This window comes from Bos indicus x Bos taurus, chromosome 16 (assembly GCF_003369695.1).
Source record: "Bos indicus x Bos taurus breed Angus x Brahman F1 hybrid chromosome 16, Bos_hybrid_MaternalHap_v2.0, whole genome shotgun sequence".
In the NCBI taxonomy this organism is placed as follows: domain Eukaryota; kingdom Metazoa; phylum Chordata; class Mammalia; order Artiodactyla; family Bovidae; genus Bos; species Bos indicus x Bos taurus.
Genome location: NC_040091.1, coordinates 55,610,560 through 55,626,155, shown reverse-complemented (window position 1 = coordinate 55,626,155; position 15,596 = coordinate 55,610,560). Strand labels below are relative to the sequence as shown.

General features: G+C 44.9%; 1 protein-coding gene across 5 annotated transcripts in view; it reads right to left on the bottom strand.

The window, feature by feature from the left end:
- The window catches only part of TNN (tenascin N), a 72,499-nt gene that overhangs the window by 35,359 nt on the left and 21,544 nt on the right, over positions 1 to 15,596 (bottom strand). For all 5 annotated transcript variants that reach the window (XM_027565395.1, XM_027565397.1, XM_027565399.1 and 2 more), the window contains 2 exons: positions 4,694 to 4,957; positions 520 to 783 (listed from right to left, as the gene is read on the bottom strand). In XM_027565395.1, the coding sequence (XP_027421196.1) occupies positions 520 to 783; positions 4,694 to 4,957 (528 nt within the window). The remainder of the gene's footprint in view (positions 1 to 519; positions 784 to 4,693; positions 4,958 to 15,596) is intronic.

The following is a 15,596-nucleotide window of genomic DNA, read 5'->3' as shown; positions in this document are numbered from 1 at the left end:
GTCAAGGGAGAAAGTAACCCCTGGTTCTCCACATCAAAGGACTCCTCATTATAAAGCTGACATACTTCCTTAGCTTCCAACTCCCTAAAATGTGGGAGGAACAATGTCTTCTTTAGCAACATTATGGCACATCAAAACAATCCATCAAGTACCTGGCATGATTTTGGGGTATCTAATTTACCATTCTATCAGGGGCTACTTCCCAAGCAATCGTTATAGAAGTACTATCATAATCATTGCAATGACCAGATCCTATCAGTATCTTGACTGAGTCTGCTAAAAACACAGCCACTGCACAGCTTTCCTTCTGTCTTCTAGTCGGCTGAGTGGCTCCATGAGTAGCTGTCACCGTCAGGAAGGGCAGCACGATGAGATCACCACTAGAACTCACCATCTCCTTTGAGCTTTCAGTCTCTGCTTTGCAAAGTCTCTCAACTCAAGACACATCTTTTGTCACCATGCACACCCAAATCCACACCCTCAAACTTCAATCCCCATTGACCATCTTTCTCTTGTTACCTGTCGGGGCCTTGGTGTCAGCCTTCCTGCTCTCCCGGTCCCCCTTCTGCGCCCACACATGGACCGTGTACTCCACACCCGGCCTCAGGCCCGTCAGGACGGTGCTGCTCTGCTCCTTCCCCACCGGAACCTCCCTGGTGTCTCCGTCAGCAGAGATGTAGCGCACCAGGTACCTGTCGATGACGGCCTGCACCGGGTCCCAGGAGACGGTGGCCGTGTTCTCCGTCACCTGCTCTGTCACCAGGTTCTGAGGGCTGTCAATTTCTTTAAGAGATAAAAAAGTGTACCATTTGCCAACTCACTAATTTGTGAAAGGCCAGCACACAAACAACCAAAATGATGACCTCAACAAATTTCAGAGTGTGTTATATGCCAATAGTTGGGATAACTTATGGGTTTAATTAAGCAAGTGGTCTGAAATTTCCAAGAATGAGCCATTTGCATTTAATGAAAAGTAAGGTTTACAGACAAAGCCTATATTGAGTCTCAACTCTATAAACTTTTCTCTACAAGTTGCCTTTGAATAAAAAGAATTTGTCTTCATATACACATTTCTCCATTACCCTGGATTTACATAATGTACTCTTTTAGTTCCTGACTCCTTATACTGGAAAGCAGTTACACTTCAATAAATCTTTGCATCAGATCTAATATTTTCTTTTGGAAAAAAAATATCCAATAAGTAGAAGCTGTCAGTTCTTTCCATATAAAACATTATGTCTGAGGCCAGAGAACTTGGAGACTTTTAAAGTATTTGATGTCTAGGTGGATAAAAATAATCCTACTTGTCTGAGTTTCTATGCAGTTGAAACCTGGGTTCCACTATATCCTGGTTGCCAACTTAGAACAAACTATACAACTTAAGTCTTGGTCTCCTTGTCTCTACAAAGAAGGAAATATCAGTACCTACCTCTGTTTATGATGAATGGTAAATGAGATATTGCATAGTAAATCTTAAATATGAGCTCTTTGCTATTACGAATGTCACTTAAGGTATGAAATATCACTTTGTCCTCAAAACGTAAACCCTTAAAAGGTCAATAACCTAAGGAATCAGGTGTAATGATTAGCATGCCTTTACTCTCCTGTTTCAAAAACCACCTCTTTGAAAGGATGAGCTTTCTATGACAACAGCTTTATTTCAGACCTCTACACCATAACTTGCCAGTGTGGCCAGGCCAGCTCGGTGGGATACACAGACAAGGGAGAACATGCCAGAAGGAGCACAGGAGCTGGAATGTACCACCAACAGCTGACATGAAAGGACAGTTTATACTGGGATTCGGAGCTGGCTTCTCCGTCCCAGCTTCATCTTTCCACACTCCACCCCTCTCACTCACCCACCCACCATAAATACCACTAAAGATAACATTACCAAGATAAGCTGATGTTAAGCCATGAAAACCAGCCTGTCATATTCCCACACCTTGGCTGTCCAGCCGCTCAGTCATGTCTGGCTCTTTGCGACCCCATGGGTTGCAGCACGCCAGGTCTCCCTGTCCTTCTTTGCATGGGCTGCTCCCACTGCCAACAGCCGCCCATCCTTCTAGACTCTTCAGGCGTCACCTCCGCCTGTGGGCTGCCATGACCGCTCTCACCCCTACCTTTTTTCAGACTCCCATAGTTCCAGGGTTATGCTAACACAACGTAAGTCACTGCACTTTATCTTTTTCACTTGTCTTCTCCTCCCAGAGGACTGTGAGCAACGTATGAGCGCAAACCGTGTCTTCTACCTCTGTACCCCCAGAGCCCGGCTCCGTGCCTGACACCCCCGGCAGCACCGCACCAGTAGCTCCTCTAATCCGTGGTACTTATTCACACCGCCCTCATCTGTGAGCAGGGAAACCTCTTCTTTATTACAACTTTCGCTGTCTTAAAAAGGTTGACCCAGGGACTTCCCCGGTGGTCCGGTGGTTAAGAATCCACCTGCCAATGCAGGGGACATGGGTTCAGCCCTTGGTCCGGGAAGCTCCCACATGCTACAGGGAAACGAAGCCTGTGCACCACAACGACTTGAGCCCACGAGCCGAGAGCCTGTGCTGCTCAACCAGAGAGGCCACCTCAACGAAGAGCCCGTGCACCACAGCTACAGCAGCCCCACTAGCGCCTCTCGCCACAACTAGGGAAAACCCGTGCACAGCAACGAAGATCCAGCACTGTCAACATAAATAATAAACAAATGTTTTCTTAAAAGGTTGACCCACGTGTTCTATTCACAACACCCAAAATCTTGGTAAATGGAAGGCCACGTGTAATATAACCCGGGATCTGGTAATCTACGGTCCGTCCATCAGCCAAATCTGACCCACTGCCTGATTACATAAATCAAGTGTTATTAGAACACAGTCATGCCAGTTCATTTACATACTGTCTATGGCTGTTTTCTCATTTCAGTGGCAGAGTGGAGTAGACCACCAGAGACTGTGTGGTCCCCAAAGCTGAAAATATTTACTCTCTGGCCTTCTGTAGAAGGTTTTCTGACCCTGACTTTAAACAAATCTAGATCTCACCACCCTTACTGCCAACTGCCTCTTCCCCTGGAGGAGACAAAGACCACGTGGCCTCAGGAGGCTCTGGACCATGAAATGCTTCCAGGTCAAATGCGGATTAACATTTCTGTGCACTGAATGTTTGTGTCTTTTCAAAATGTATATGTCGAAGATCTAACCCCTCATTTGATGGTATTTGGAGGAGGGACCCTTGGGAGGGAATGAGCTTTAGATGAGATCATAAGGATGGGGCTCCCATGGTGGGATTAATGTCTCTCTGAGAAAAAGAGGAGACCAGAACCTCCTCCTCTCCAGCACGTAAAGAAGAAGGAAGCATCTGTAAGTCGAGAAGAGGGCCTTCACCAATAAATGAATCAACTGGCATCCAGATCATGGGAATTTCCAGGCTCCAGAACTGCAGGAAATAAGGTTCTGTTGTTTAAGCCAACCAGCCCATGGTGTTTTGCTATAGCAGCCCAAGCAAGAAATAAGCACAACTATGATTTATGTAGCACTCTCTATGTCAGGTAGGGGCTTCCCTTGTAGCTCAGTTGGTAAAGAATCTGCCTGCAATGCAGGAGACCTGGGTTCAATTCCTAGGTCAGGAGAAGGAAATGGCAACCCATTCCATTATTCTTGCCTGGAGAATCCCATGGACAGAAGAGCCTGGAGGGCTACAGTCCATGCAGTCCCAGAGTTGGATACAACTTAGCAACTAAACCACCACCACCTCTATGTCAGGTACTTACATGGATTAATTCATGTAATCCTCACACTAACCCAGTGATGTAGAGTTACGTGCCCCATCTAATAGACAAGAATCTGAGGAACAGAAGTGAAATAAGTTACCCCAAATCTCTCGGCTAATAAATGGTAGAGCTGAGATTAAAACTTGGACAGTCAAGCTTCTGAAACCGTATTGCTAATTGATTATCAGCTTTTCTGAGCATCTTGACACTAAGAGACTGTCCAAAACAGAAGTCTATCAATAGGTGAATACTTTTCTAGGATTCCTGTCACGTGTGTGGGACGTCGTGGATTCCAGGATTAGGCTTTCTGAATTCAAAGTTGGTGCCAGAGGAGGGTTTAAGCAGAAGGAATGTCTGGGATATACATTCCCATGCAGCCTCAGAACACCTGCAGGCCCCAGCCAAGCAGAATGATGGGATGGAGTGAGGGAGCCCTTACAGTTTCGGAAAGCATAAAGTTAGAATTGGTACACTTGGTAAATGTTGACTCAGGAGGCAAACCATTTTCATGGTCTGAAAGACAGCTCAAGATTACACACACAGTGCCTGTGCCATCACTGCAAGCTGAGATAAGCATTCAAATTCACTGTCAGCCAAATGTTTTGAGTTTTCACATCCAAAAAAAAAATGAAAATTAGAAAGTGTTCCTCTGCTCTGAGGGAGTCGCATGTGGAATTTCAACCCACGTAAGTATGACCTTCTGATTCAAATTAAAAGGATGACCTCTTTTGCTTGAGGTTAAAAAGGGGAAAAATTCATAATTAAGAAATTTAAAATTGCTTTGGCAACCCCCTGCCCCTGCAAACAAAAGAGCTGGTGCTAGGTGGGATTCGGTCTCCTAATTCAAGAATCAATCTTCTCCCTGCCGTGAGGAAGTCTGTTTATTTAGAGATGGGAGAGAATAAGAATGAGAGACGACTCCCCTTCTCCTGTTACCTGTGAGGGCCGTGGTGTCCACCTTCTTGCTCCCCTGGTTGCCCCTCTCAGCCCACACGTAGACTTCATAGGCCTCCCCCGGCCTCAGGCCTGTCAGGACAGTGCTGTTCTGCTCCCTGGGCACCGCCGTGTCCTTGGTCTCCCCGTCAGCGGAGATGTAGCGCACCATGTACTTATCGATGACCGCCCGAACTGGGTCCCAGGAGACCGCCACTGTGTCTTCAGTCACTCGGTCGGTGACCACATTGGTTGGACTATCAATTTCTTCATAAACATAACACAAGAAAGAAAAATTAGAGAAGACCTTTGGCTGGTCAAGGTTACAAATGTTTCAAGATTGCATTCTTCTGGATGACCTGGTTCCATAGTCTGTGCAATGCAAGACTCTCTGTCATCTATGACAGGGAACAACTGGCCTCTGCTTGAACCCTAAGCTGAGAAAAGTCTTCCTGATGGATGTCCATTTTCAGACCACTGAACACATTAGAGAAAGCTCTTCCAAGTGTGTCCACTTGAAGTGGCTGCTCCTTCAAGGATGTCTACCCTTGGTGGGCATGGAGAATACATCTAATTCCTCTTCTCAGAGACCATTCAGCAGGTGGATGGTCTCTTCCTATACTGTGCTGTACTTAGTCACTCAGTCATATCCGACTCTTTGTGACCCCATAGACTGTAGCCCGCCAGGCTCCTCTGTCCATGGGGATTCTCCAGGCAAGAATACTGGAGTGGGTTGCCATGCCCTCCTCCAGGGGATCTTCCCAACTCAGGGTCTCCAGCATTGTAGGTGGATTCTTCACCATCTGAGTCACCAGGGAGGCCTGGTCTCTTCCTACTTCTCCCCTAATCAAAACAGCTTCACCTCTCTAATTTATGCACTTGTAAATTAAAATCTATTATATTGTATTATAAACTTATATTACCAATTTCCCACTTAGTTTCTAGAATTGGCATTTACATCTAGACGTGTTCTTGTCTTTCCCTTTTCATAGAAAAATTCCCAGAACTCAGTCCATTCATTCAACAATTCACTGAGCATCCATTCCATGCCATGGAGTGTAATGGCTCTCAGGAATCACCAATTAACAGGACAGTCAAAAATCCCTCTTCATGTAGACTTCATATTCTAGAAGGACTAACCCAGAACAAAATGTCACAGACACGTTACCCCTCAATAACAGCCTCAGCCCAGAGCCTCAGAAAATCCCAGTTACCCCAGGGGTTTTCAACCTTTGTCAACCAAGGACACCTACTAAGTACCACCACCAGAGGGTCTACTTCAGAAGGTCTGAGATATGCCCTGACATCTCTATTTAAAAAACAGATACACAAAACTGCACAGGTGATTCTGATGTCCATCAAAGTTTGAGGATCTCCACATTAAACCACATCTTCCCAATTTTTGCATATCATACATGTCCTGGACCCACCATTTATCCTCATTATATTTTATCTTGCAGATTCCATTTATAATGTAGTCTTTCATCCAAGATGCCCACTTTCCTTTCCAGGTTCTTACCATTTGCAAACTTAATAAGTGATTCATCTGAGTGCACCCATCAAGGTCACTGATAAAGATGCTTGCCCCAAGACCCCGCCTTACATATAGACTGGTATCCTTCTGGGTGAAGACACACAGAAAGGAAATCTGAGCATTTTTCTTCTTCCTCATCCTGCTCTAGTTCTCTTGGCCAAGGATTTTCCAGCAGAGAAGTTACAACTTTACATAGCTATGTTCTCTGACACCAGTGCACTTTTCTTGAGCACAGTGGCTGTGTTTTGTGTGCAAGGAAATGAAATACGTCCTATCACCTCAGACAGTGCATATTTTGGTTAATAAATCAACTGCCATTTATTAACCACACACTAAGTGCCAGGTGCTTTTAATTCATGACTTTATCAGACCTCATAGTAACAACATAAGGCATTCACCAGGTCCTCCATGTACTAGTTTGCAAAATTAATAATGGTTACCATTTTGAGATCACTAATTATATGCAAGACTCAGAGAGATTAGATAAATTGCCCAAACTACACAGACAGTAAATGGTAGATCCTGATTCCTTCTTTAAACAATCATTGAGTGTCTACTTGGAGCCAGAGACTCAGCAGTGGTATGAGTTAAATTGTGTCCCCTTACCAAAAAGATAAATCTAAGTACTAAACCCCAGCACCTCAAAATGTGACTTCATTTGGAGGTCTAGAGATATAGGGTTAAAATGAGGTCTTTATGGTGGTGGAACCGATCCTTACAAAAGGGGGAAATTTGGACACAGACACATTCAAATGGAAGACAAGATGAAGACACTCAAGGAGGAGACAGGCATGTGAACAGGCACCCCAGTGTTCACTGCAGCATTGTTCACAAGAGCCAAGACACGGAAGCAGCCTAAAGGTCCATCAACGGAGGAACGGGTAGAGAAGATATATATTAGTATGTATCCATATACACACACACAATGGAACACTACTCAGCCAGTAAAAAGAATGAAATAATGCTATTTGCAGCAACATGGCTGAACCTAAAGAATGACTTCTCAGTAAGTCAGAGAAAGAGAAACATCATATGATATCCCTTATATAATGGAATCCTAAAAAGCCATGATACAAATGAACTTATTTACAAAACAAAAACAGATTCCCAGACTTAGAGAGCAAACTTACGGTTGCCAGAGGGAAGGATGGGGGGAAGGGATAGTTAGGGAGTTTGGGATGGACATGTACACACGGCTATATTTAAAATGGATAACCAACAAGGACCTACTGTATAGCACAGGGAACTCTGCTCAATGTTATGTGGCAGCCTGAATGGGAAGAGAGTTCGGGGGAGAATGGATACGTGTATGTGTACGGCTGAGTCCCCCTGTTGTCCACCTGAAACTATCACAATATTGTTGATAGACTGTACTCCAATACAAACAAAAAAGTTAAAAAAAAACAAAACAAAACACAAAGATTGCCAACAAACCCCAGAGGCTGGAAGGGACAAGAAAGGATCCTCCCCTTGAGCTGTCGGAGAAAATGTGGCCCTGCTGACACCTTGATTTCAGACTTCCAGCCTCCACAACCAAGAGACACTCAATTTGTTTTAAGCCACTCAGGTTTTGGTACTTGGTTATAGCAGCCCTGGGAAACTAATATAAGCAATGAAGAGAAAAAAGACCCTCAACCAGGGAGCTTACATTCTCTTGGAAGAGCCAAACAATAAACAAGTGGGGATAGTGTTAGGAAGCCCAATAGGGCAAGGTAAAGGAATTAGAAAGTGAGAGAAGAAAGACACTTGGGATTTTAGAAGGAAGGCCAGTGAGAAGGTAACATCTGAGCAAAGAGCAAAGTGGAATGAGGCATCGGGCCATGGACAATCTGGGAGACCTCACTTCAGGCAAAGATAGCTGCGAGCTCAAAGGCCCTGCTCCATGTATTCGGGGAACAGCAGTAGGCCAGGGCATCAGGACAGAGTAGGTGAGGGGGTTGAGTGGCTGAAAGTGAGGCTAAGGAGGCAAGGGGATGCCTTTGAAAGTCATTGTAACAACTTGGCTTTTGCACAGAATGAGATGAGAAGCTTCTGGGGGTGGCAGAGGCGGGCGGTGGCTCACAGAATAGTATGATCTGACATGTTATAAAAGGACCCCTCTGGCTGCTGGAGAGAGTACAGACTATCGCAGGTCAAGAGCGGAGTCCCCTAGGAGGCCGCTACAACAGTTAATGTGTGAGATGACAGGAACATGGACAATTGTGGCAGATGAAAGAGGACTGGGGAGACTGCAAAGACAGAGCTGCCAGAGTCTGCTCGGGAATTTGACATGACTATAATGACTTGTTGGTTTGGGTCTTGAGCAATTTGCAGAAAGTGGCGACATTTACAGAGATGGGGAGATCTTTGGTACTGGTATTACAACAAATGCTAAAGGAACTTCTTCTAGGCAGGAAACACAAGAGATGGGGAGATATGAGGGAGGGTAGAGTCTCCAGAAGAGGCTGAGGAGAGGAATAGGACCAAAGGTTTGCTTTTGGACTTATTAACTGGTAACTGGTAGAGTCAAGATTTGAATCCAGTCCCATCTACCTAAGACTACAAATTTCCACCTTATACCACTACCATTGGCCTCTTCTTCTTTGTTTAGTATTTATTTGTTTAGCTGCATCCAGCCTTAGTTGTAGCACACAGGAACTTCATTGTGTTACGCGGCATTTCAGGCAGACTCTCTAGTTGTGGCACGGGTTCAATCGTTGCACATGCAGGCTTAGTTGCTCCGAGGCAAGTGAAGTCTTAGTTCCCCCACCAGGGATTGAACCCATGTCCCTGGCATTGCAAGACCGATTCTTAACTGCTGGACCACCAGGGAAAGGCCCCCATCAGCCTCTTCTTACAGAACTATGACTACTACTAAGAATGCAAAAAAAGTGTAAGCGTTAGTCGCTCAGTCGTGTCCAACTCTTTACAACCCCATGGACCATAGCCCACCAGGCTCCTCTGTCCATGGGATTCTCCAGGCAAGAATACTGGAGTGGGTTGCCATTCCCTTCTCCAGGGGATCTTTCCAACCCAGGGATCAAACCTGGGTGTCCCATACTGCAGGCAGATTCTTTACCATCTGAGCCACCAGGGAAGCCCACTGCTAAAATGATAATAATCAGTTGCAAATAAAATAAAATATGATCTGAAAATTTCTTGTGACCTGAAATCCAGCAGCACTGGTGGATTGGAACTTGGAGGGGCAACTAGAAAGAGGACATGGTCCCAGGCTGTCACCTCTGGGAGACTGGGGCTGGGTGTATCTCACACCCACTGGCAAAGTGGGTCTCTTGGGATGAAAGGGCAGTGCGTTCAGAACACAGACACCAGAAGAGCCTAGTCCTGGGCCTCCGGAGGCTCAAGCAGGCTCTACGAGGATGCTCAGGAGAAAGTGTGTACCCTGAGGGAGAGGGCTCCCTCCTCACCCCATTACCCCTTTCTGTGCAAAGCATGATTCTGCACCTTCAGGGAGGATATGAAGAGAGCCTCCAATGGTGATATGTCACTTTGGGGAAATCAGTGCTAAACTGGGAGTGGGGACACTTTGACTGGCAAAGTGAGGATGGGGAACACCCAGAGAGTCCTGCCTCTTGAAGTCCCTGGCCCCCATCCTCTCCCACATCTGTACAACCCCCAGGCCTCTCACCACCTCCCCCTGCCCCAGATCAGTACTTGTCACTATGGCTGCCAGGACCCTCAGCCCAGGCCCACAGCGTTGTAGGGTGAGGGCTGCCTGCGTGTGCAGCCCTGTCAAGATCCATCAAATCCACATGGCTAGATGGAGGAAGCCTTATGTTTTTATAATCAAGTTTGATAGAATAATATATGAAAGGCACCTGGCATGTAGTATGTGGTCAATCAATGGCACCTGGCTTTTTCAACACTATAGTTTTATAAGTCATTTGCAAAAAGTGAGCTTATGTAACACACCTCTTCTTAGAGAAGAAAAAGCACATAAGGAATGAGCATGAGACAAAGGGCTACCTATAGGATTACACACCAATTTAGCTCTGTGGCAGCCACTACAATACTCTAATATCTGGGAAACAGAGATCAGAAAGATTAGAGAATGACCCTCAAAGAAGAAAATGAATGTTTCCATATATCCCCTCGTTTTTGGATTTCCTTTCTATCTAGACAACCACAGAGCATCAAGGAGGTTCTTGCTAGTTTACTATTTTATACATAGTTGTGTATATTATATATGTCAATCCCAATCTCCCAATTCATCCCACCTCCTCTTTCCCTGCTTGGCGTCCATACACTTTTTCTCAACGACTGTGTCTCTATTTCTGCTTTGCAAATAGGTTCATCTGTACCATTTTGCATATATATAACTGATTCACTTTGCTATACAGCAGAAACTAATACAACATTGTAAAGCAACTATACTCTGATAAAATGTTTTTAACATAAACAGTAATGAGGGCAGGCTTGCCTTTACATATAATAAAATTATGATAAGTCCAAAAAAAAAAAAAAAAAGAAAGATGAAGGAAATCTTCTTCTAAAAAAACAGAAAGAAAAAGAAACTGAATATTGTCTTTCCATCACTGCCTGTGCATTAAGGACAGTCCTAAACAGACGTGTTAGACTGCATCTGTCCCACTTGGGTGAACAGGGCTAAGCTACCACCAAGGATTATGGGAACCGATCCAGGGAAGTACAGATTTCTGGCACAAGGCCTGATTTTGACACACAGCCCTGAGGCTCCTCCTCCTCCCCACAACAGTCCCAGCACCCCCAGGAACAGAGAAGAACCAGGAAAAAGCCATCTCGGCTATGAAGAGTGAGAAGGTAGGAGGCAAAATAGAATCATAGCATGTCAGAGTTACAGAGACCTCACTCAGAGAGGACATGTGACTTCTCCAAACTCATAAAGTCAATGAGAGGCCGGGCTAGCCTGGAACTCGGGACTCCCCGCCCCCTTTCTCTCAACTCCCTAAAAACAGCAACAACAACTTAAGTGTTTAAGAGGCTCTTTAATGAGCTGCTCCTCTCCTTGATAAATTTCAGGATGGGAATCGGATGCCAAGATACAGATGTAGGAGGAAAGCCTCAGTGATAGGACCCCCCGCAATGCACTACATCACTGGAAGGAGCCAGCTTACCAGGACCAAGACCTCCCTCTCTGCCAAGAATGAATATGGGGGTCATAAACAGTCTTTTCCATGGAACAAAGCCTTTTAGTAGCCTGCTGCAGCTGGCCAAATCTGAGATGAATCACAGCCGTGGCTCAACTGGGAGATGGGCCCTCCTGCCCTGGCCCCAGCTTCCTCCTCAGGCTGCAATCTCCCACCTGCTGGACACTAGCAGCCCTGGTGGGAACTTTCTCGGGGCCATGGGAGGTGAGGGACATCTAAGACAAGAGTTATGAGGCTTGATAGGAGAGATTCACTTTTGAGTGCATGTATTAGGTGGCGCCAATGGTAAAGAACCTGCCTGCCAGTCCAGGAAACATTAGAGATGCGGGTTCGATTCCTAGGTCGAGAAGATCCCCTGGAGGAGGGCATGGCAACCCATACCAGTATTCTTGCCTGGAGAACCCCATGGACAGAGGAGCTTGGCAGGCTGTGATCCACAGGGTCGCAAAGAGTCGGACACGACTGAAGTGACTTAGCACACACACACTCAAATAAAGGTGAGCCCCATTTCAGAGAGATCTACAAAACTGGGGATACAGAAAAGGCTAGTGAGGAGTTCTAGCACGTAAGGACAGGTTTTTCTACTTTATGACAAGATTCCCCCACACGGTTGGGTAGGGTTACAGCTGTCCTGGGTTTATGCTGACACCCTCAACAGCACGGGTCCACACTCCAACCCATGGCCACAGGCTTAGGGACAGCCTTCTCCATTCACAACAGCCACATGTGAGCCACCTAGCTGGCATGTGGAAAATGGCATAGTCAGGGCCTAAAATCTACGGAGACATGGGCTTGAGGGCAGGGACGGGGACAGGGCCTACACTACTGTTCTGAAGGTGAGTTCACTGAAGAGAGATGTATAGTACCTCTTTAGTAGAGCTATAGTAGCTATGTTTTCTCAGGTCTCCTCCACTGCTGTTCATTGTGGCAATAAAATTATTCAAAAGATATCATATGTAGAGAATGTGCTCACAGAGATCAATCCATCTTCCTGCTGTCCTCGTCTAACTTTGCTTCTGGAAAGCAACTCTAAACTCAAATGTCATTCACTACTTTACTCTGAATCTCCTAAACTTTGTAGGCCTCAACAGTCTCATCTGTAAAATGGGAATAACAATGCTTGCAATGTTAGTAGAAGGACCAAAGATAATGTTCATGAAGCCCCTCGGTACCTAGAACACAGTGGGGCCTCAAAGGCTAGAGATTCTCATTATTTTTCAGCTACAAGGTGTAGGTGTGAGGTGGCTGTGAGAGACAGGAGTTCTGAATGATACGGGAGCTCATCTTGCAACAAAAAGGAGTTAGAGAAGGAAAGTTTTAGGGGCTGGGCCATTTCAAATGAAGCACTGTGTTTGGGAAGAAATGACAAGTGAAAAGGATAGTAAGAGTTGCCAAAACTTATTTCAGAGCATAGTCTCAGGGGAAAAGTTCTGAGAAAATTGTTAACAAGTGAATACGCTAGACCGTATGTTCCAATGTGCCTGGGAACACGTGAGATTATGAAAAAGCAAGGGGTCCTTTGTTTCAGACTCACTATGGAAAGGCATGAATTACAGACGTTATTACAAAATCATAAACATAAAAAAGTAAGAGAAGGAATTTGAAACTCATGCAGTCCAACTTTCTATGTTACAGATGGAGCGTCACCTCTCCTGGTCTGAGGGGCCTGCCTCTCTGGTCATCTGATGTGATGCAGTTGTGAGGGTCTGATGGGGAAGTTTGGGAACACTTCTCCCTGGAGACACTGGCCTGGCTGATGTGTGCTTCTCCAGAAGCTAACCTGGTCCTGAGGTTTTTAGAAGTGCTTTTCAGTGCACTTTGAGCATGTTAACAGGGTAAGATTTTTCAGTCAACACTTTCTCTTCCATGGTCTGAGTTCCGCTGAGTGATTCGTTAAATGAAAAATATCTGAACTGTGCCAGCTCCACCCTGTACATGCATATGCCATTCTTATATTCCAGTGTGTTTTTCCATCGCACGGAATGCAAAACATCTGGAGAAAAGAGAGATTCTTCCCCTCCCTCTTAAATTAACTAACAGTCTAGCCAGGTGTGAGAGTGTTTCCTGACCTTAGAAATTATTGTGTCTTTTTTGGTCATGTTAATAAGGCACATAATACAAATTTATTTGCAATCCAATAAAATATCCCATCCTGCTTTTAGAATATAATAAGCAATAAAGATATTTCTTGAACACTCATGTTCTAGCTAGGATAATACACTTGAAAGTTTAATTGGCAATTCAAGGCCATTTGTAATTAAATGCTCTAGAAATTCAAGGGCAAAAATGGTTGCCATTTAACATGGTCCTAGAAGGCCTCAGTGGAGCCGCCAGTGTAGGGGCTGACCCTGGAGGGATGTGTGATGTTACTGCTGTGAGCCCTCGAAGGGCAGGGACCAGGGCTCGTCATCTATATATCTAAAGGAACCATGTCTCTAGGACCCAATGATACTTGGCAATTAATGTTCGTTGAACTGACTTAATTGACAGCTAGAGATAACAGTAGAGAATTTTCCAGGCAGGGGTAACAACATGAACAAACCCACGAGGTAGAGAGAAGTCTTCTGTGTTAGGGAACCCCAAGAAGAGTCCAGTTGCAGGAAAGCTTCCTGGTGGGAAATTCTGGGCACGACAGTGGCCCAGGTTGGATGGGCCCACAAAAGCCAAGATAAAAGGACTCTATCTTACCCAAGACAATGAGAAGTCACAGAATTTTTTTAGTCAGGGAGTAAACAGTATGAAAATTAACCAGAAATTCCCTGGTGGCTCAGACGATAGAGAATCTGCCTGCAGTGCCAGAGACCCAGGTTCAATCTCTGGGTCATGAAGATCCCTTGGAGAAGGGAAGGACAACCCACTCCAGTATTCATGTCTGGAGAATTCCACGGACAGAGGAGCCTGGTGGGCTACAGTCCATGGGGTCACAAAAGACACGACTGAATGACAGAAACTTTCAATTTCACAATGAACAGGGAAATAAATGTAGGTGCCCTTTTAGTTTTGCGTTCACCAAAGTGGACATCCGGGCTTCCAGACCCAGCCCTGTCACTTCCAAGCTGGGCAATCTTAAGCTTAATTTCTCTAAGCCTCAGCTGTCTCATATGTGACTTAGAAATAATAATAAGACCTACCACACAGGATCATAATCAGAACTAAATGAGATAATTCATGAGCAGTGCACAGTTAGTATAATGCCTGGGGCATGGTAAGCTCTCAATTAATTCACAGCTAAAGAAAAAGCCTCTAGAAGCAAGGAAAGTCCTGCCATTTTCCAGCTCACTGATGGTGATTCACTAGTCCACCGTTCATGCAGGCTGTACAGTATACACTGTATGGTTAAAAATTAATGTATATTTTATTCTTTATGATCGCCCAACTATATAATTCTTTCACATCCCAGCTATGCAATCTGTTAGGCAACTGAAACAGTGAATTCAATTCTTGCACCATCTCACTCTTATTCTCACCACCCCAACCAGCTACTGCCAGGACTGAATTGAAAAGAACTACAAAACTTTTCAAGAAAGTCTCCAATTCAAATATCCCTTCTTTGCCGGCTCCAAGGATTAGCCTTTACCCAGCGGCATCAAGCTCACAGCCTCCCAACATGACTTGGCAGGAGCACAGAGTGTTTGCACGAGGCTCACAATTCAATACGGGCTCAAGCACTGTCTAAAAACTAAAAATTACATAGGACATCTTGCATATAAAACTACCATGATTTCAAATTCTTTTCTGATTAATAAATTACAAACTTACTGTCAAATATTACTGATTCAGAGCAACATTTGTCATCATATATTTTCTTAATCCACAGATTCTAAATCTATTGCTACTCCCCTGCGAAAGTCTTTAATATCCCTTGACATTTTAAAGCAAACTCCCTGAGTGTGTTTGTCATGAAAAAACACCGAAATGACAAGCAAAAAGTTATAAATCACCTGTCTTGGGTACTGTGGAGCCGTGTGCCTAAGTCCAAGATAATAAATGCCTTGGAAAGAAGTCAGTGATTGAAGCTATTAAAATAAGCAGAAAGGTGTTGGAAACGGCCTATCCCCTTGACTCCAAGAGCCAGGTGGAGATTTTCAACAGCAAGAAAAATGTGAGATAGAACAAGTTTGCTTCCCCTCTCCTGCCCCGCACTCCTCCGCCAGAAATGTCAGTACACAGAGAGACTGGCTGTCTCTATACACAGAAGTACAGAGTTTTTATCCAAAGAGGAGTCAGCCAAGAATATAGCAGAATG